The sequence below is a fragment of the Microcaecilia unicolor genome, chromosome 5 (assembly GCF_901765095.1).
Source record: "Microcaecilia unicolor chromosome 5, aMicUni1.1, whole genome shotgun sequence".
NCBI classification, from domain to species: Eukaryota; Metazoa; Chordata; class Amphibia; order Gymnophiona; family Siphonopidae; genus Microcaecilia; species Microcaecilia unicolor.
The window spans coordinates 228,424,225-228,446,517 of NC_044035.1; the positions used below are offsets into that span (position 1 = coordinate 228,424,225).

General features: G+C 47.1%; 1 protein-coding gene across 3 annotated transcripts in view; it reads right to left on the minus strand.

The window, feature by feature from the left end:
- The window catches only part of GET1 (guided entry of tail-anchored proteins factor 1), a 67,572-nt gene that overhangs the window by 31,515 nt on the left and 13,764 nt on the right, over positions 1-22,293 (minus strand). For all 3 annotated transcript variants that reach the window (XM_030203835.1, XM_030203834.1, XM_030203836.1), the window contains exon 2: positions 21,095-21,260. In XM_030203835.1, the coding sequence (XP_030059695.1) occupies positions 21,095-21,260 (166 nt within the window). The remainder of the gene's footprint in view (positions 1-21,094; positions 21,261-22,293) is intronic.

Below are 22,293 nucleotides of genomic sequence, written 5' to 3' on the forward strand. Positions count from 1 at the left end.
GCTATGTACCTGGGATCAATTTGTGAAGTCCACTTCAGTGCCCCCTAGGGTGCCCGGTTGCTGTCCTGGCATGTCAGGGGGAGCAATGCACTACAAATGCTGGCTCCTCCCACGACCAAATGCCTTGGATTTATGGCCGCCATTAGTTTCCATTAATCGGCGAAAACCAATGGCTGCCATCTCTAATGCTGGCGATCTCTAAGGGCAGGCCAAAATGTTGATATTTGGCCGGCCCCGACCGTATTATCGAAACGAAATATGGCCGGCCATCTTGTTTCGATAATACGGGCGGGTACGCCGCTTGACAGGGCCGGCGTTAAGAGATGGCCACCCTCATTTGACTTTGGCCCTCTAAGTCACCCAGATCTTCCACCAACTTCATGGAGTCCTCAAAACAATAGCTACCCTGAAAAGGGAACTGAACCAGCCGCCGTTAGAAGCTGCATTCACCACCCAGAAACGCAACCACATGAAATGACAGGCTGTGACCGCCAAAAATGTCTGCTTATTTGACACCTGAAACAAATCAGAAGAAAACTGGCAACTAAGCCGGCCTCAACTCTACATTTGGCAACTGAGGAGGCAGACGGCTGTCTGCCTTCTGGAAGGAATCTGAAATCTGTTGCCACCAGCTATGGCACAACCTAGCGCCTACAAGCTGCAGATAACCACCTCCAGGGAGAGAGAACTTCTGAAATATCAGCGGAAAGCTGTGTTGAAATCACCCATTGAGACTAAGTTGGCTTGAAGGGAATCATAGAGATGGGGACCAAAGCAGAGACGGAACCCCTGAAGTGGTCTGATACGGAATCAGGCCCAAGGGGGAATGTCCAAGAAAGAGAACCTTGTGCCCATAACTTGAACCTATTCCCATATCCTGGACCTGGTAGGGAAAGTAAAACCTGACTTGGGTTGGCACCTGTTGCTGAGGCGCAAAAGGAGGAAAGGATTTCCCAAGTTTATCTGGAACAGCCAAGATTTGTGCTGGAAACAACTGAGACTCTTGGTGACACTGATTACCAATCCTAAGGACTGAAGACGAGTAGGTATCTTGGATGAAATTTGCAGAGTCTCTTGATAGAGAGAGCCGCAAATCAGCCATGTCACGAGGTATGGATGAACTTGCAATCCATCCTCATGAAGGAAAGCTGCCACTACCCCCATGACCTTGCAAAAATGTCTTCGGCAACGTGGAAAAGCTGAATGACATGGTCATAAATCACTAAGATCCCTCCGCAGCAAGGAGCACTGGGAATATGAAAGTAAGAAAGTATGTTTTCTTGAGGTTCAGGGAGACTAGAAACTCTCCCCACCAGACAGAACTATTACACACTGCAAAGTTCCCATTGTGAAAAGTTGAACAGTAAACACCCTAGACTCTTATGATGTCCAAACTCAGCTGGAAGGAAGCTCCCTAGCTGGAACTACAAAGCAAAGGAAACAACTTCCCATTTCCCAATTGCAACTGGGGATAGACTCGACTGTGCCTAAAAGGAAGAAACGTTAGCAAGGTGGCAAGAACTACCCAACAGTGTTTAAGCTTGCATGTAGACTCCAAGAAAAATCTGTAGTGAAGTCCAGGTTGTAACCATGCAATAGAAAAACTAAGACACATTTGAGCCGAAGTAATCTTGGTCCACTCCTCCTGAAACCAGAGTCCTGCCTGAGGACTGAACTGAGACTCCATCATTGAAAGATGCAACAGGCATAGGTAGACCTGGAATTGAAACAGAGCTCATTCTACCAGCAGCCAGGTGGTTTGTCGTAGTGGAAGTGGTTTTCCTGGTCCCACAAAACCAAGAGGATTAAAAATCATCCTTATTTATTTGTTTGTTACATTTGTATCCCACATTTTCCCACCTATTTGTAGGCTCAATGTGGCTTACATAGTACTGGAGAGGCCTTTGCAGGCTCCGGTGTGAACAAATACAGGGTGGTGATGTGGTAAGATCAAGTTCATGTGGCACAGCCACATTAGGGAATCGGAGAACGGAAGAGTTGTGTTATGTCCATTTCGTGCTTTAGTTTGGTTGTGTTGCACAAATTAGGCATTTAAGTTGGGTCAGTAGGGTATGCCTTTTTAAACAGGTTGGTTTTTAGTGATTTCTGGAAGTATGTCGTTTTCAAGGCTTTTGGTAATGCGTTCCACAGCTGTGTGCTTATGTAGGAAAAACTAGAAGCGTAAGTTGTGCATTTGCCCATGAAGCCATGATGTTCAGGCTGAGCTTGATTTCGTTGGTGATTTCTGTCAGTTTGGTTTTGTAAGGAATGTATATTGTGACATTTTGGTTTTGTAAGGAATGTATATTGTGACATTGTCTGCATATATGAAAGGGTTAAGGCCTTGGTTGGATAAGGACTTGGCAAGTGGGGTCATCATTAAGTTGAACAGGATCGGTGATAGCGGTGATCCCTGTGGTACACCACAGTTTGCTTTCCACTGTTATGATACGTTTGAATTTGATTTTACTTGATATGTTCTTGTGGTTAGGAAGCCCTTGATCCAGTTAAGTATGTTTCCACCAATCCCGAATTTATCTAGTAATCTTATTAATATATTATGGTTTACCATGTCAAATGCACGAGAAGGATGTTTTTGCCTGTTGCTATTTCCTGCTTGAATTTGGCTAGAAGAGTGAGTAATACTGTTTCCGTGCTGTGGAGGGGGCGAAAGCCTGACTGTGATTCGTGTAATATTGAGAATTTGTTTATATAATCTGTAAGTTGTTTGGTTACCATGCTTTCCATCAGTTTAACCACCAACGGGATAGATGCTACTGGACGGTAGTTAGTGATTTCGTTTGGTTTTTTTTCTTGGTATCTTTTGGTATCGGGGTGAGTAGGATAGTAACATTTTCCTTAGGGAAGAGGCCTTGCTGAAGAATGTAATTTAGGTGGGATGTGAGGTCTGCTATGAAGTGGTCAGGGGCGGATTTCATTAGGTAGCTGGGACAGGTATCTAGTTTACAGTGAGTGTTGGAAAACCTACTAATCGCCTGGGTAACTGTTTCGATGGTAAGGAGGGTGAAGTTTAACCAGGTCCGATCTGCCAGGTATTCTCCAGTGGTTGGGTCCAATTCATTAAGGAAGTTTTCAATGTCTGTGTTGTTCTGAGGTAGCGTGTTGCGTAGGTTTACAATTTTTTCATTCAAGTACTTCGGCAAGTTTATCTGCAGATGGGATGTCTGTATTCGTGGTAGTGACCAAGTTGATGTCTAGGAGTCTGTTCACGAGTTGGTATAATTTCTTCATGTCTTTGTAATCTGTCCCCATTTTGGTTTTATAGTATGATCTTTTGGCCTGTCTTGATTGTTTATTTGTATTTTCTTTATATTTGTTTCCATGTGTTGAGTGTATGTTCATCTTCTGTTTTATGCCATGCTCGTTTGAATTTCCTGGTTTGTGTTTAACTTTCAGTTCATCGTGTCGAGTTATGCTTGCGTGGGGTTCTTGTTCGTAAGGGCGCAATTTCATCTAGTATGTTTTTGCATCTTTTGTCCCATTCTGTGAAGTAGTATATGGAGTCTGTTTGTGTTGCCCATTCGTTATTGTATATTAGTTGCCAGAATGTTTTCGTGTCTACTTGACCTCTTGTGCTGTAGGATGTGTGTTCTAGTATTCATTGTATACCCTTCTTCAGCCAATGTAGGGATACGTTTAGTTTGTAGTGGTCGGTCCAGGGTGTCTGTCCATTTTGTATTTGTTATTGTTAGGTTCTGGTCTGTTGAGAGTGTGTGTGTCTGTATATGTACAAAAATTAAAGTCAGTCAGGAAAGGATCATGGATTCATCTGTTATGACTAAAGGAAAGAAAATTATCAAGAACCTAATTTTCCCTTCCTTGTCATCAACAGCAGATGAATCCATTAACTGATGGGATGTACCAAAGCACTCCCTAAGTAGGGTGGGAACAGGCAACTCCGCAAGCAAGCACTTGCGCTCCAAAATGCGCATCCTACCGCGCTGCCACATCCAGCCTGTAATGCCGCACGAAAGAGAGCTGAGAAGCCCAGGTAGCTGCATGACAGATCTCCTGAAGAGAAAAAAAAACACCCGTTTCAGCCCACAAAGAGGACATTGCCCTCAGAGTGCGCTTTAAACGCTTCAGGCGGCGACCGCCCTGAAAGCAGATAAGCCGAAAAAATAAGTTCCTTAAGCCATCGGGCTATAGTGGCCTTAGATGCCGGAAACCCCCGTCGGGGACATGCCAACAGAACAAATAAATGATCAGAACTCCTAAACTCATTTGACATTTGCAGATACTGCCACAGAGCCCTGCGGCCATCCAAAAGGCGCAATTGCCCAAAGGAGTCCGGAAACGCCTCCTTAGGGAGGGAGGGAGGGAAGGAAGGAAGGAAGGAAGGAAGGAAAAGAAAAGAAAAGAAAAGAAAAGAAAAGAAAAGAAAAGAAAAGAGAAAAGAAAAGCTGGTTGAGGTGAAAAGCTGAAACCACCTTAGGCAGAAAAGAAGGCACCGTATGAACAGTTACCCCAGATTCCGAGAACTGCAGAAAAGGATCCCGACAAGAAAGAGCCTGAAGCTCAGACACTCTTCTAGCCGACGTCATTGCCACTAAACAAAAAAAACAACCTGGTGAGAGCCACATCCTTCTCAGAAGCCCGTTTAAGAGGCTCAAAACAGAGATCGCTGGAGCGCCTTCAACACGAGCCCCAGGTTCCAAACAGGACAAGGCGACCGCAAAGGAGGACGGAGACGAAACGCCCCTGTGAGAAAACGGAGCATATCTGGATGAGCAGCAAGGGACAATCCGAACACTTTCCCCCGGAAGCAGGCCAACGCTGCCACTGAACTTGAAGGGAATTGTAGGCCAGGCCCTTTTGTAGCCAGTCATGCAAAAGTCCAGCAAGAGCGAGACTGTTGCTAGAGTCGGCGAGATAGACTTTGGCATACATCACGCCTCAAAAGTGCGGCAGATCCAAGCATAAGTCGCAGTGGCAGACCGTGTGCGAGCCTGTAAGAGCGTGGCAATAACCATATTAGAATAGCCCATGTCCCTCAAATGCGTCCTCTCAAGAACCAGGCCGTAAGACCAAAGCGGCAAGAATCTTCCATAGTCACCGGACCCTTAACTAACAGGTTCGGAACCCGAGGCAAAGGAAGAGGCACGTCCACTAGCATCCGCCGGAGATCCACGTAGCATGGACACCTTGGCCCATCCAGGGCGATGAGAATCACCAATCCTCGGTGCAGACGAATCTGAAATAGAACTCGCCCTATCAAGGGCCAAGGAGGGAACACATACAGGAGGCCCGAGGACCAAGGTTGAGCCAGAGCATCCAACCCCGCCGAGGATCTCTCCTTCTGCTGAAAAAGCGAGGGACTTTGGCGTTCACGCTTGACGCCATGAGATCCAAGCCTGGAGTCCCCCATTTGGCACAAATCTGAAGAAAAACTTTGTCTGCCAGTTCCCATTCCGCCGGGTCGATTTGATGTCTGCTGAGGAAATCGGCTCATACGTTGCTCTGACTGGCTATGTGAGCTGCGGACAGCAGCTGTAGGTGGTACTCGGCCCAGTCGCAGATCGGAGACGCCTCCGCAGCCAGGGCCTTGCACTAAGTGCCGCCCTGGCGATTGATGTAGACCACTGCTGTTGTGTTCTGCGACAGAAAGACCCCTTCAGCATCCTGTGGCAGGCCAGAAGAGCCTGAAATATCGCTCTCAGTTCCAAGCGAGTGATGGACCATCCCTCTTCTGTGGTGGACCACAGACTCTGAGCATAGCGTCCCCGGCAATGAGCTCCCCAGCTCGAAAGGCTGGCATCCGTTATCACCAGACAAAAAAAAGGAAGAGCCAGTGGCATCCCCTGCCACAGCCTACTGTCGGAAAGCCATCAAGCCATATTGCGCTGGGCAGCAGGAAACCACTTTAGTCTGCGTTGGTATTCCTGGGAAATTGGAGACCATTGCTGAAGCAGAGCAAGCTGCAGCAGTCTCATGTGAGCTCTCGCCCAGGGAACCACCTCTATGGTGGCCGTCATCGATCTCAGGAGCTGAACAAAGTCCCAAGCTCGAGGGCGAGGCATCCGCAGGAGCAGGCGGACCCGATTCTGAAGCTTGAGCCGCCTGCTGTCGGGAAGAAAAACGAACCCCAAAGCCATGTCGAACCGGACCCCCAAATACTCGAGAGACAGAGGGGGTCACCTGACTTTTGGGCATATTGACTACCCAGCCCAGAGTCTGAAGAACTGTAACAACTCTGGCTGTGACAAGTAGACTCTCGACTGCCGAATCCGCTCTGATGAGCCAGTCGTCGAGATAAGGGTGAACTCTGATACCCTCTCACCTGAGAAAGGCAGCCACTACCACCGTGACCTTGGAAAATGTCTGAGAGGCAGTCGCCAGGCCGAAAGGCAAGGCGCGAAACTGGAAATGTTGGTTCAATACAGCAAACCGGAGAAACCGCTGATGCGGCGGCTAGATGGGAATATGCAAGTATGCTTCCTTGAGGTCCAGAGACATGAGAAACTCTCCTGGTTGTACCGCTGCATCACAGAACGCAGGGTTTCCATGCGGAAGTGTCGCACTCCTAAGGCCTCGTTGACTCTGCGTAAGTCGAGGATAGGTCTGAAAGACTCACCTTTAAGGAATCACAAAACAGATGGAGTTGCGACCGCAGCCGCGTTCGGTGGGAGGAACCGGAACCACCGCTCCCGAGCTTCAGCAACACCTGCAAGTTCTCGTATACTGCCGACTGCTTGACGGCAGTGCCGCATCGGGACTCCAAAAACGCGTCTTCTACTGAAACGGCAAATTCTAGCCGGTAACTTTCTCTGATCAGGTCTAGGACCCACTGATCTGAAGTAATCTTGGTCCACTCCTTGAAAAAGAGGGAGACACGACCCCCTACTGCGGGAACCGACTAGTGGACCGGCACCCCATCATTGTGGAGGACGCCCCTGAACATCTGGACGTTGCCCGGATGCCGCCACATGTTTGTCCGAATGGAGTTCCTCTGCTGGAAACGGGTACGTTGACCAAACCCCGCAGAGCGCCCCGGGCGATACCTGCGAGCTTCGCGAAAACGTGGCTTGGAAGAGGGGGGGAAAAGAAGGATTTTTGGAAGAAGGCCTTGGCCTATCCTCAGGTAACCGCTGGGGCTTAGAATCACCTAGGTCCTTAACAATCTTCTCCAAATCCTCTCCAAATAAAAGGAGGCCCCGAAAGGGTAACCTCACCAGCCTTTGTTTAGAGGCCATGTCAGCCGCCCAACGCCGGAGCCAAAGGTGGCAGCTGACAGCAACCGCCACAGACATCTGCTTAGCCGAAGCTCTGACCAGATCATAAAGGGCATCGGCCAAAAAAGACAGGGCAGACTCCATACACGGGCCGACCTCAGCGAGGGAACCTGCTCCATCGGCGGGCTGCTCAACCGCCTGCTGCAACCAGGAAAGGCAGGCCCGGGCTGCATAGGAACTGCAAATAGCCACCCGTAATTAAAGGCCAAAGATATCAAAGGACTGCTTCAGCGCGGATTCCAGCTGCCGGGCCTGCATATCTTTCAAAGTGACCCCTCCCACCACCAGGAGAGTAGTCTTTTTAGTCAGAGCCGTGAATGAAGCATCCACTTTAGGCATCCCAAAGAGGGTCAACTGACTTTCCCTCAGGGGGGAAAGGTGACACATAGCCCTGGTCACCTTCAAGGGACCCTCAGGGTCAGACCATTGAGCTGAAATAAGCTCTTGGATGGAAGCATGCACAGGAAAAGCCCACGAAGGCTTCTTAGTGCTAGCCATCCTAGGATTAATAGAAGAGGCAGTGCCCTCGTCAGGATCTTCAATACAAAGGGCTTGTAAGGCATCAGAAATGACAGCTGACAGCTCGTCGCGGTGGAAAATCCGAACCGCTTTAGGGTCATCCAACTCCTATGGCAAGCAGCCACCCTCATCTGGATCAGTCCGTGAGGGCCTGCCAGACCCCTCAAACTAGACCATGGGGGAGAACAGAGTGAAGAGTCCCCCTCAGACGGGGTATTCACTCGTCTACGCTTAGCATCAGCCAAAAGCTCGGGGGAAGAAATAAAGTCTCCAGCAGACGCTGGGCTATAAAGAACGAGAGGCAACCCAGACCAACAGGAATTGTCAGGAGCCTCAGGCAGTGCTCTTTTTAACATAAAAGCCTTATGCATCAGCAGCACAAATTCAGGGGAGAAAAACTCACCCTGTACATTCGCCCCCACATGGTGGAAGTGGAGGCAAAAGCTCCTCTAGAAACCTTGAAACGAGGCGTCCCCCTGCACTAAGACCCCTCCGCAACTGCGAGGGTCGAGTCATGCGGCGCCTCCAAGATGGCGCCCGCTGCCAACTCCGGCGAGCGGGAAGAATCACCGCCCGCCATGCTCGTGCCACCATTAGTATCTAGGCAGCATGTGCTGCAAAGCCCCGCTGTGGGAGCAGCGCTTAACCCCTTCAGCAGCCATCAAATACAGAAAACAAAATGGTGCCTTCACACCAAAACTTATCCCGCACAGAGCACTGTCAGCAGGAACCTCCCCGGAGCAGCTGGCACCACTCTCACCTCAGGAGACCGAGTCAAACAAGCTGTGGTCAAGCTGCACCGAACCAGGAGCTCAGGAGAAAGCCTCGCTCTATTTTTGTTTTGTTTTTTTGTACTGTGAGGAAAGTTAGAGGCAGGCAGCCACAGAGGAACTCCGGGAGGAGGGGGAATGGGGTAAGGCAGGGACAGGGAAAACCAAGTATGCCTTTAAAGTGGGCACCACCAGCCACAACACCCCCTGCTCTACTGTCAAAGCACAGGAGCAACCCCAGGCAGAAATCCAGGAGCTGAGAAGAGATGTCCTCACCTGCTGGGAGATAGAGTTATACTGAAGGCACATGAAATCAAGGACAGCTTTATGGAGCAGCTGGTACACGAACTGACAAGAGAAGGAAAAATTCTAGACCTAGTCCTTAGTGGAGTGCATGATCTGGTGCGGGAGGTAATGGTGCTGGGGCTGCTTGATAACAGTGACCATAATATGATCGGATTTGATATTAGCTCTGAAGTATACATAGGAAATCAAATAGGTTAGTGTTTAACTTTAAAAAAAGGAGACTATGATAAAATGAGAAGAACGGTGAAAAGAAAACGTAGAGGAGCAATGCGAGGGTCAAAAATTTACATCAGGTGTGGATGCTTTTCAAAAACACCATCCCGGAAGCCCAGGCCAAATATATTCTGCGTATTAAAAAAAAGAGGATGGAAGACCAAACGACAGCCGGCATGGTTAAATAGTGAGGTGAAGGAAGCTATTAGAGCTAAAAGAAAATCCTTCAGAAAATGGAAGGAGGAACCGACTGAAAATAATAAGAAATGGCATAAGGAATGTCAAGTCAAATGCAAAGCGCTGATAAGGAAAGCTAAGAGGGATTTCGAAAAAAAGATTGCGTTGGAGGCAAAAACATACAGCAAAAATTTTTTTTAGGTATATTAAAAGCAGGAAGCCGGCAAAAGAATTGGTTGGACCGCTAGATGACCGAGGAGTAAAAGGGGCGATCAGGGAAGACAAAGCCGTAGCGGAGAGATTAAATGAATTCTTTGCTTTGGTCTTCACCAAGGAAGATTTGGGTGGGATACCGGTGCCGGAAATGGTATTCGAAGCTGACGAGTCGGAGAAACTTAATGAATTCTCTGTAAACCTGGAGGATGTAATGGAGCAGTTCTACAAACTGAAGAGTAGCAAATCTCCTGGACTGGATGGTATTCATATAGAGTATGGATAGAACTGAAAAATGAGCTTGCGGAGCTATTGTTAGAAATATGGAATTTATCCTTAAAATCGAGCGTGGTACCGGAAGATTGGAGGGTGACCAATGTAACGCCGATTTTTAAAAAAAGGTTCCAGAGGAAATCCGGGAAATTATAGACGGCGAGTCTGACGTCGGTGCCGGGCAAAATGGTAGAGACTATTAAGAACAAAATTACAGAGCATATTCAAAAGCATGGATTAATGAGACAAAGTCAACATGGATTTAGTGAAGGGAAATCTTGCCTCACCAATCTACTACATTTCTTTGAAGGGGTGAACAAACATGGGGATAAAAGGGGAGCCGGTTGATATTGTGTACCTGGATTTTCAGAAGGCATTTGACAAAGTACCTCATGAAAGACTCCAGAGGAAATTGGAGAGTCATGGGATAGGAGGTAGTGTTCTATTTTGGAGTAAAAACTGGTTAAAAGATAGAAAACAGAGAGTAGGGTTAAATGGACAGTATTCTCAATGGAGAAGGGTAGTTAGTGGGGTTCCCCAGGGCTCTGTGCTGAGACCGCTGCTTTTTAACATATTTATATATGATCCTAGAGATAGAAGTAACTAGTGAAGTAATTAAATTTGCTGATGACACAAAGTTATTCAAAGTCGTTAAAACGCGGGAGGATTGTGAAAAATTACAAGAGGACCTTACGAGACTAGGAGACTGGGTGTCTAAATGGCAGATGACGTTTAATGTGAGCAAGTGCAAAGTGATGCATGTGGGAAAGAGGAACCCGAAATTACAGCTACGTCATGCAAGGTTCCACGTTAGGAGTCACGGACCAAGAAAGGGATCTAGGTGTCGTTGATGATACATTGAAACCTTCTGCTCAGTGTGATGCTGCAGCTAAGAAAGCAAATAGAATGTTAGGTATTATTAGGAAAGGAATGGAAAACAAAAATGAGGATGTTATAATGCCTTTGTATCGCTCCATGGTGCGACCGCACCTTGAACATTGTGTTCAATTCTGGGCATCTCAAAAAAAGATAGTTGAATTAGAAAAGGTGCAGAGAAGGGCGACGAAAATGATAAAGGGGATGGGACAACTTCCCTATGAGGAAAGGCTAAAGCGGCTAGGACTCTTCAGCTTGGAGAAAAGACAGCTGAGGGGAGATATGATAGAGGTCTATAAAATGAGTGGAGTTGAACGGGTAGATGTGAAGCGTCTGTTCACACTTTCCAAAAATACTAAGGCGGTTAGCTTAGCGGATTTTAAAAATGGTTTGGACGGCTTCCTAAAGGAAACGTCCATAGACTGTTATTAAATAAACTTGGGGAAAATCCACTATTTCTGGGATAAGCAGTATAAAATGTTTTGTACATTTTGGGGATCTTGCCAGGTATTTGTGACCTGGATTGGCCACTGTTGGAAACAGGATGCTGGGCTCGATGGACCTTTGGTCTTTCCCAGTAGGGCAATACTTATGTACTTGGGCGTCCTAGAACACCATGTGCTCTATCTCCACCTGGTGGTAGGCAGATACAACCCATCAGTTAATGGATTCATCTGCTGTTGATGACAAGGAACAAGAGCTCTGTATTGACAAGATAAACCACACTTTGTAACTGTATGCTGATCAAATGGCTGTTCCTTAGCGTATGCAGCAGATGAATCCAAGAACTGGTGGGTTGTGTCCATCTACCAGCAGGTGGAGATAGAGATTACAAAGCTGAAGGCAGTGATACCAGATGGCCAGCTCCTCCTTCACTTCAGTACATATCTATCTCCAGCAGGTGGTGGACGGCGCTTCAGCAGCTCCTGGATTTGTCTGTTGGGGATATTCCTGGGTCCTGTGGGCCAGTTGAGTTTAGAGGTGTCTGGCTGGTGGTGCCGACTTTGGGGGCATATTCAGTCTTCTGGGTCCCTGCTTCACCCTTTCCCCCCTTGCCTACCGGTCTTTAAAGCTCTAGCCTTCCTCACCAGTTAAAAAAAAAAAAAAAAAAAAAAAACCACCAAGAGAACTCCTTTGCCTTCATTTGGTGTTAAAAAAAACAAAAACAAAAACAGATTTTTTTTATTTTTTAGAAACATCTTTGTTGTGTCATGGTTGGAACAAATCAGTAGAAAACAGAGGCAAACCCCCAGTCATGGGAACAAAGACGGCACCAAATTATTTCAATAATGACAAATATGTACCCGATGCCTCATTCTGTTATACAACAAAGAAAACAAAAACAGTCTTGAGTGGAAGTCTGAACAGATACCCCATATCCCCTCATTACATTTTCATCCTATTTCCCCCCTCCCCTCTCCCAGGTCTCCACCTTTTTTGTTAAAAATTCTGTATCGTCTTCCTGTAACTCCATAGTTCTTGGTACCTCTTATGCTTGCTAACTGTCGAGAGCGAGTATTGCCACGTAATCCATTGCTCCATTTCATTCATAAGGGAATGCCAACTGGATAAAGAGGGGGGCGCAGGATCCGCCCACTATTATAAAATACATTTTTTAACTAGCAAGGTAGCTGTTAAAATAAATCTGCATTGTGATTCAGTAAGTCCCTCATCCTACAACAGTCTATCGTCGCATAATAATATGGTGCTATATGACCATTCAAATCACCACCCCAATGTGCTCTCAATGGCCTCCAGAGCTGCTTCAGTATCGGACACTCTTAAAAACGAATGGATAAGACTTCCCACAGCTGTGTGGCACTTAATACACAATTCGTCATCCCATAAACCTATCACTATCCCCTTCTGTCTAGTAAAATAATATATATATATATATATATATATATATATATATATATAGATAGATATAGATAGATATACCAGGATACACAAGATGGCCAACCAACTGGCAGCCTTGTGAGCTGCTCCGTGAGCTCGTCCGCCTGGATCCCTTTCCTGCCGGTCCCACCGCCGACTTCATCCATCCCCGCATTGTGGAGGGCTGTGGCTGTCGGATCGGCGTCCAACGGTGTCCGACAGTGACCTCTTCATCGGTCTCAGCTGGGCTGGCCTGGGCGCCTCCTGCATCCTGTCGCTGGCCGTATCGGGCAGCGAGGCTGGGCGCAGAGACCGAATCGGGCGGTGAGGGGCGGGATGTTGAGAGAGCAGCGAAAGCAACGCGATTGACGAGAGGCTGTGCGTCCAAGTGGCAGCTGCTCGTCCTTCGTTCCGACGCCTGGTAACCGGCGCAGCGTGGGCCGGGTGATCGGCGCCGGGGAGTGCTGCTGGCCGTCTCCTCGATCGCAGCACTGTCCTTTCTGGCGTGGGGAGCCAGGAGACCTGGGGCAGCTGACCCCTAGGCCCTGCTGTTGTTCCTTCTAGTGTGGGGAGCGGAGCCTGGGGAACCAGGTGATCTGGGGCAGTTGATCCCTAGGCCCTGGTGTTGATCCCCTCCCTCAGGCCCACTCTTCATGTCTTTGTGATTCCCTGCTGGCTCTGGTCCTTACCTCTGCCCGGCTGCCCTGTCCATCTGCCACCGGTACTTTTGTCGCAGCTTGCTCCGGTCCTTCGGCTCTGGCCTGTTCCAGTCCGGATTCTTTCAGTCCGCTGCTCTGCTTCTCCCATTCAGTCTGTTCCAGCTTGTTCCGGTCCTGCTGCTCCACTGCCTTCTGCTCCAGCTCGTCCCAGCCCATCTGTTCCAGCTTGTTCTGGTCCTGCTGCTCCGCTGTCTTCTGCTCCAGCTTGTTCCAGTCCGTCTATCCCAGCGTGTTCCAGTCCACCTGCTCCAGCTTGTCCCACTTGCTCCGGTCCGCCCATTCCAGCTTGCTCCTGCCTGTCTATTCCAGCTTGTTCCTGTCCGCCCACTCCAGCTCGTTCCAGCCCTGCTGCTCCAGTCCATCCATCTGTTCCAGCTTGTTCCAGTCCGTTCATCCCAACTTGTTCCAGTCTGCCTGTTCCAGTCACATCGCATCTGCCCCAGCCTACCTGACTGCCTGCCAGCAACAAACCTGCCTGCCAGTCCATCAACTTGCCTGCTTGTCAGTCCATCAACCTGCCTGCTTATCAGCCCATCAACTACCTGTCTGCCTTCAAGCCTGCTCAACTACCTAACTGCCTCCCCGCCTGCCTTCTAGCATGCTCAACTACCTAACTGCCTCCCACCTGCCCAACTACCTAACTCCCTCCCCGTCTACCTGCTTGCCTGCCTACCAGCCCATTAACCCATCTGCCTACCAACTCACCCATCACCTGCCTGCCTCCCAGACCATGGCCCCTATACATTCTCTTCATCACCCTGTCCCTTCCTAATCTTTTCCCCCTCCCCCTACCGCTGTCTACCGCAGAAACTCATTGCCCATCCATGTCCTCTCCCGTTCTGCTCACTATTGCATTACCCTACCCACCCCCGTCCCTCACCATCTCTCCTTTCCCCCCTCCCTCCTAGCCCTCAACCTTCAACACTCCCTTCCTGCCATTAGTCCATCCCCATTCCTACTAAGCTCATCCTGTCTTCGTCGCCCTACCTCCCCCACCCTCCTCCGCACCCTCCTGCCCCTTCTCCTGCTATCCGCCGGAGACATCAATCTCAATCCAGGTCCCCCACACCTGTCCTCGTCCTATCCATGCAAACGTTTCCGCGATGTCTCCAATCTCATCTCTATTCCCCTCCTCCCTCCCTTTCTCGTGTGCCCTGTGGAATGCCCGCTCGGTCAGCAACAAACTTTCCTTCACCCATGATCTCTTCAACTGCTCGCCCTAACTGAAACCTGGCTCACCCCTGATGACTCTGCCTCAGTCGCAGCCCTATGCCATGGAGGTTATCTTTTCTCCCATTCTCCCCGCCCAACCGGCCGCGGTGGTGTCGTCGGGTTACTACTTTCATCCTCCTGCAGTTTTCAACCTCTCCTCCTACCGCAGTCTCACTGCTTCCCATCCTTCCCATCACACTCCATCCGTCTATTCTACCCGCTACCACTCAGAGTTGCAGTCATTTACCGCCCCCCTGATAAGTCCCTCTCTTCCTTCCTTACTGACGTCGATGCCTGGCTCTCCGTTTTTCTTGAGCCCTCATCCCCATCCCTCATTCTTGGAGACTGTAACATACACACTGATAACCCATCCGACTCATACGCTTCTCAGTTCCTCACTCTAACCTCCTCCTTCAACCTCCAACTGAGCTCCACCATCCCCACTCACCAATCTGGCCATTGTCTTGACCTCGTCCTCTCCTCTACCTGCTCTCTCTCCAATTTCTGCGCCTCAGCTCTTCCTCTCTCTGACCATCACCTGATCACCTTCACACTTCATCACCCTCCCCCTCAGTCCCGCCCCAACATTAACCACTACTTCCAGGAATCTCCAGGCTGTCGACCCTCCCATTTTATCCTCTAGCATTTCTAATCTCCTCCCTTCCATCATGTTCTCCAAGTCTGTCGACAAAGCCGTCTCCACTTACAATGCCACTCTCTCCTCTGGACACCCTTGCACCATCTATCTCCCGTCCCACAAGGCGTAGTAATCCCCAGCTCTGGCTGACCCCTTGCACCCGATACCTTCGCTTCTGCACCCGTTCGGCTGAACGCCTCTGGAGGAAATCTTGCACCCATACTGATTTCATTCATTACAAATTCATGCTATCCTCCTTCCAGTCCTCCCTATTCCTTGCCAAACAGGACTATTACACCCAATTGACTAATTCCCTCAGCTCTAACCCTCGTCGTCTCTTCGCCACCCTTAACACCCTCCTCAAAGTGCCCTCCGCTCCCACCCCCCCCCCCCTCAATCACTGGCCGACTACTTCCGCGACAAGGTGCAGAAGATCAACCTCGAATTCACCACCAAACCTTCTCCTCCTCTTCACCCTATAACCCACTCCCTCAATCAACCAACCCAGTCCTCCTGCTCCTCTTTTCCTGATATCACCGAAGAGGAAACCGTCCACCTTCTTTCCTCCTCGAAATGCACCACCTGTCCCTCTGACCCCATCCCCACCAAATTACTTAACACCATCTCTCCTACTGTCACCCCCCCCCATCTGTCATATCCTCAACCTCTCTCTCCACTGCAACTGTCCCTGACACCTTCAAACAAGCTGTTGTCACACCACTCCTCAAAAAACCATCACTTGACCCTACTTGTCCCTCCAACTACCGCCCCATTTCTCTCCTACCCTTCCTCTCCAAGATACTTGAACCCACCGTTCACAGCCATTGCCTTGATTTTCTCTCCTCTCATGCCATCCTCGAGCCGCTTCAATCCGGCTTTCACCCCCTACACTCGACAGAAACGGCACTAAAGTCTGCAATGACCTGTTCCTTGCCAAATCCAAAAGGTCACTACTCCATCCTCATCTTCCTCGACCTATCCGCCGCTTTTGACACTGTCAATCACAATTTACTTCTTGCCACACTGTCCTCATTTGGGTTCCAGGGCTCTGTCCTCTCTTGGTTCTCCTCTTATCTCTCCCACTATACCTTCAGAGTACATTCTCATGGTTCTTCCTCCACCCCATCCCGCTCTCTGTTGGAGTTCCTCAGGGATCTGTCCTTGGACCCCTTCTCTTCTCAATCTACACCTCTTCCCTGGGCTCCCTGATCTCATCTCATGGTTTCCAATATCATCTCTATGCTGACGACACCCAGCTTTATCTCTCCACACTAGACATCACTGCGGAAACCCAGGACAGAGTATCGGCCTGCTTATCCGACATTGCTGCCTGGATGTCCAACCGCCACCTGAAACTGAACATGGCCAAGACCGAGCTTATTGTCTTCCCTCCCAAACCCACTTCTCCTCTCCCTCCAGTCTCCATCTCAGTTGATAACACCCTCATCGTCCCCGTCTCATCTGCCCGCAACCTCGGAGTCATCTTCGACTTCTCCCTCTCCTTCTCTGCGCATATCCAGCAGATTGACCTGTCGCTTCTTCCTCTATAACATTAGCAAAATTCGCCCTTTCCTCTCTGAGCACACCACCCGAACTCTCATCCCCTCTCGCCTTGACTACTGCAACCTTCTCCTCACCGGCCTCCCACTTAGCCATCTATCCCCCCTTCAGTCCATTCAGAACTCTGCTGCACGTCTTATCTTTCAACTGGACCGATATACTCATATCGCCCCTCTCCTCAAGTCACTTCACTGGCTTCCGATCAGGTACCGCATACAGTTCAAGCTTCTCCTAATAACCTACAAATGCACTCCATCTGCAGCCCCTCCTTACCTCTCTACCCTCATCTCCCCTTACGTTCCTACCCGTAACCTCCGCTCAAGACAAATCCCTCCTTTCAGTACCCTTCTCCACCACCGCCAACTCCAGGCTCCACCCTTTCTGCCTTGCCTCATCCCATGCTTGGAATAAACTCCATGAGCCCATATGCCAGGCCCCCTCCCTGCCCATCTTCAAATCCTTACTCAAAGACCACCTCTTCAATGTCGCCTTCGGCACCTAACCACTTTACCCCTATTCAGGAAATCTAGACTGCCCCAACTTGACATGTCATCCTTTAGATTGTAAGCTCCTTTGAGCAGGGACTGTCCTTCTTTGTTAAACTGTACAGCGCTGTGTAACCCTAGTAGTGCTCTAGAAATGTTAAGTAGTAGTATGTAGTATTTTATATTGTATGGTCTGGAGTGCTGCATTCACTGTGACCTTGGGTGTCATCTCATCTTGGGAGATATCTTCAACCATATCCTGGCTCCAACTCCAAATGGATCGCCTTCTTGAAATCCCATATTAACCACCCCCATTGCAAGAGGCTATTAGATGAAGCAAGAAGGCTTAAGAACAGGATGTCGAGCTTTGTAAAAACCACCTGGGACCCTACTGAGCGTGCCACTGAATTATAGTAATCTCGGACTTGTCTCCTTCGCTGTGACTTTGTACTGATCAAAACTATTGCATTCCAGCTCCAGCTTCCACCTCTAGCTAGCTATTTGCTGCAGTGTCTTAAGGTTTTTATTGCACTTTTTCATTGTATTGCACAGCTAGCTATATTCAGAGCTACTTCAATTTAGCCTGCAATTTTCCCTACACTTCGCCCTTAGGAATAATTTTTCTTTCCTCTTTGGCCCCCTCATCTGCAGTTTCTCTATCTGGCTGTTCTGAGCCCTCGTGTTTAGTTCCAGGCTTTGCCTTTGCAAAAGGTAAAAACGCGTATGTGTAGACCTAGCAGAAATCCAAGAACTAGGGGTAGACCAAGAAATCAATAAACAATTTTATTCAGCACCATACGCATATTTGACCCGACACAGGGCCATGTTTCAACGGAACCACCGTCTGCTTCAGGGGTCTGACACTTACAGTTGGAAATCACAAAGTATTGGTGGAAAATAATGTAACTTGTAATCAATAAGCCACTAAGATACAGTAAAGACTAGTTGGATGCCACTGAGCCCACCAAAAAGAAAAGTTTTTTACATTATTCTGCACCTATACTTTGTGATTTCCAACTGTGTCAGATCCCTGAAGTAGATGGTTGTTCCGCTGAAATACTAAATACGGCTCTGTGTCGGGTCAAATACACGTGTGGTGCTGAATAAAGTTGTTTTTTATTGACTTCTGGCTGTGGAAATTTCTTGGTCCACCCCTACTTCTAGGATTTCAGTAACGTTTTTAAAATCAGAAATGCTGTACTTTACCAGGGTCTAACTGGTTAATATCATGTGTAAACTGCAGAGTCAGAATTTGCAGTATTAAGCTATTTTATCGTGCTGTTTTGGGTTGGAGAGGGAAAGAGTCTGAACTACTTGGTAAGGGATGCATTAAGAATTAGGGTCTCCAGAAATGACTAATAGGATAGGAGGTTGTAACTTGGGCTGAGGCATGAAACCAAGCACGCCTCAAGGAGACTAGACAGAATGACTTATATGTAACATTTAATCTATAAGAACGGGGATAAGCTCTGGCAGGAAGCTGCTGCTTGCTTTGGCTTTACATGCTGCAAATATACTACAAAAACCAAATGCAAACACTCACATTCAACAGTGGGGACAGAACAGCAGTAGCAGGTTATTGTATACTCTTGACATGCAGTCTCTGCCTTTGCAAATAAGGCTGTGTTCTTCAATGCTGCAGTAGATGCACCACTGGCTATTATCTGTGGAAGTAAATTTGTTGAATATACTGAGGCTGCTACTACCTCCTATAAACATACTCTGCATTCTGGAGGTAACCAGACACTGGTCTAGCAGTTATGCAGATCACTTCGCAGAGTATGGAACAATAGATTTTGCTCATCTGACTCTGTCCTCTCTCTCCAAACAAGTTATCTTCAAGAAAAGATACATCTTTGAAGTTGTCATGCAGGTTTTCCCAAAGATGGAATACTCCAAATCATGCTATTCTGCATGCTCCTCCAATTACTGCTGCTGACTTGGAACAAGTATATAGGATTGCTAAGGGAGAGACAGGGACTGTAGATGGCATGGATAGGCAGACCAGAAAAGGCATAACAAGGTCTTTACCTGCCTACATTTTTCTCTGTTTCTTCATAAGTGATCAGACGAGATCAACATAGCACACAAAACATTATCTCAGGAGAAGCATCAATCTAGCTGATAACACTGAAGAAAAAGCTTTGGCCACAGAGAGATTTCTGCAGGAGGTCATCATGCTGGTATTTTATCATCTGAAGTTGAAGATTACATTTCATCCAATACTTATATGCCACAAATACCATAAATGGATCAATGTGGTGCACATTAAAAGAAGTTGAACAAAATCCTAGAATTACAGTGCAATAACATCCAAGTAACTCTATACAAAAGATCTAATTTGATTTAGATTTTTAAAACATAAATCACAGCATACTGCTATCGGGCATTAACAACTTCTTGGAATAAACAAGTTTTTACTGCTTTCCTGAATATCACATAGCATCACTAATCAGTCAACAGCTTAATTAAATTTGACATGGTACTTTGAAAAACCTTGCTCCCCAAAGCATCCAGTGTTCTTAGGTCCTTGCTTGGCGACATGTTAATGAAAGCTTTAAGAGCAGGGGTATAAATTTCATTCCCGTAGGGCTGCACACCAGTCACATTTTCAGGCTATGCTTAATGAATATTCGTTAGATTTGCACACACTGGGGCTCATTTTCAAAGCACTTAGACTTACAAAGTTCCATAGGTTAATATGGAACTTTGTAAGTCTAAGTGCTTTGAAAATACACCTCACTGTCTCCATTATATGCAAGTCTAATGAATATTCATTAGGGATAGCTTGAGAACTTACGGGTTTACAGTCCTCCAGGATTGCAGTTTGACAACTCTTAGAAGTTTCAGTTTCCTTTAGTGCTGCCTCTACTATCACCAACTGCAGATGGTGCTATGTATTCTCAGTCTGGAATTGGTGGCACATTGTTATCTGAGATCCAACCGCTTGGATGTAGCTTGGGAAAGAGGGGAGAAGTGTCACATTCTCAGCTGCAGCTCTTGAAAAGTTTGGAACTGGTATGACACTTGCTTCTCATTGGGAGCTCACTGACTGAAGAATAGCATTAAAAGGTTCTATCTAATCACAATGTACCTCTGGTGAGGTGAGTGACAGCGCTCATCAACATTTGTGAAGGTCCCAAGCCTGCCCTGGTAGTTCTTAATTCTCTGAAACTTCTACATATTTCATATGTCCTTGGCTGCCTGTAGCAGCATTCATCCTGCTTGTCCACAGAGAAAATGTAAGTATGTATATGTCCTTGGTGATTTCCATGTGTGTCTTGTTTTCCTACCACTTTATGCACTTAAGTTCCCAACACTGTAATATGTGAATTAACAAAGATTCAAGACAATGTATATATATTCGGCTATTTTTCTGATACTGTGGAATTTAAGTACGTATTTTTGAAAGCAAAGAGGAGACAAATATAAAAATATGAAAAGAGGAAATAAAAGACAGTTACTACAATCAGGGCTGTAACACTGTGTCTTGCAGTGTTTTTTCTGCCCATCGGGACCAGCTGTGTGGTTAGGCATACTCAAGTAAAGACACTGTTTTTGATCCCATGCATGGAAGGAAGCCATTATTTCAGTGATTCTACAGGCCACTAAACGAGTGATACTGAAAGAGCACCTGAAGGAGGTATCCTTCCAACTTTAGAGTCAGAGAGGATTTTTAATGTAACTTGGACATACCATCTGGGGATGAGAAGTTCAAATGGGAGAAAGAAAACCATACACAGAGACAATGGTGCTCATTTTCAAAGCACATACATTATAAATTTACATAGTAACCTATTTAACTTTGTAGGTATATGTACTCTGAAAATGGGTCTCAATGGATACAATTTAGCAAAAGCCCAGCTAATAGGATCTGGAACAAAAAGCATTTAAAATGAAAAATTCCACATCATTTTCAATACATTTTTACTTGCAGATCTTCTCATGGCAGATGTTTGCAGCTTTGCTAAATGACAGATAAAAAATAAATAAAATACTGTACCATGAGTTTTTAATTTGTCAGTCATTTTGTTAATTTTTCTTTCCAGTCTTGCATATCTGGCAAACTCATCCATCATACTAATAGTTGAGAGTTCTTGCTTCATATTCTGAATTTCAGCTCTCATCTGGGACTCCTGCTCTGCATCTTTCTGTAGCAACCGAGATACCTGAGAGAGGACAAATTACCTGTGACATTCTTCTAGTAATGGACCTCAAAGCTACTTTACCTTGCAATTAAGCCAGGGGCTCCTTTTACAAAGCGGTGCTACTGATTGGGTTTCTTCACATTCAGCATGCTGCTGTTCAGTTTACATGGGCTTATTTGCATTCAGTGCACACTAATTGGTAGCCCTGCTTTGTAAAAGGAGCCCCAGGTTTGGAATGTATATGGCAAGTCTGAAAGGACCAGAGACTTTCTAAACAATATTAAGATTTAAAGGGTCTTTAACTAAGGGGCACTAGCATTTTTAGCTGGTGCTGATATAATGGGCATCTCAGTGTTTAGTGCCAGTTGATTTTTAGCATGGGCAAAAACACTAGAGCACCTTAGTAAAAGGCCCCCTTAGGGACTTTCTATTCATCAATGTTTTTCACCTATTTTATTTTTCTTAGTGAGGCAAGGGTGAAAAAATACAACATAAGAAGCGCCATACTGGGTCACATGAATAGTCAATCTAGCCCAGTTTCTTGTTTTCCAAACAGTGGCCAAACCAGGTCACAAGTACCTGGCAGAAACCCAAATCGTGGCAACACTCCATACTACAAATCTTAGGGCAAGCAGTTGCTTCTTACGTCTGTCTCAATAGCAGACCATGAACTTTTTCTCCATGAATTTGGCCAAAGGACTACATAAGAACCCAATGTATACTTTACATAGGAACAGTTATCCTTAATTTTTCCAAGGTGGTGGCTGGGGGGGGGGGGGGGGGGGAGGGACTATAGCTCTGTATTCAAATAGAACGGAGAACAGTGAAATTTGTTCTTACCTGCTAATTTCTTTTCTTTCAGTCCTGCTAGACTAGTCCAGATAAATGGGTTATGATCCCCAAACAGCAGATGGAGGCAGAAAATACCAATGTTTCAGCGACACCACCACCAGTATAAGAAATGGTACAGGCTTGGAATTTGCCAGCATCCCAATGACAAACCAGATCCAAAACACTCGAAACAAAATATAAATGCCACAACAGAATAATACGT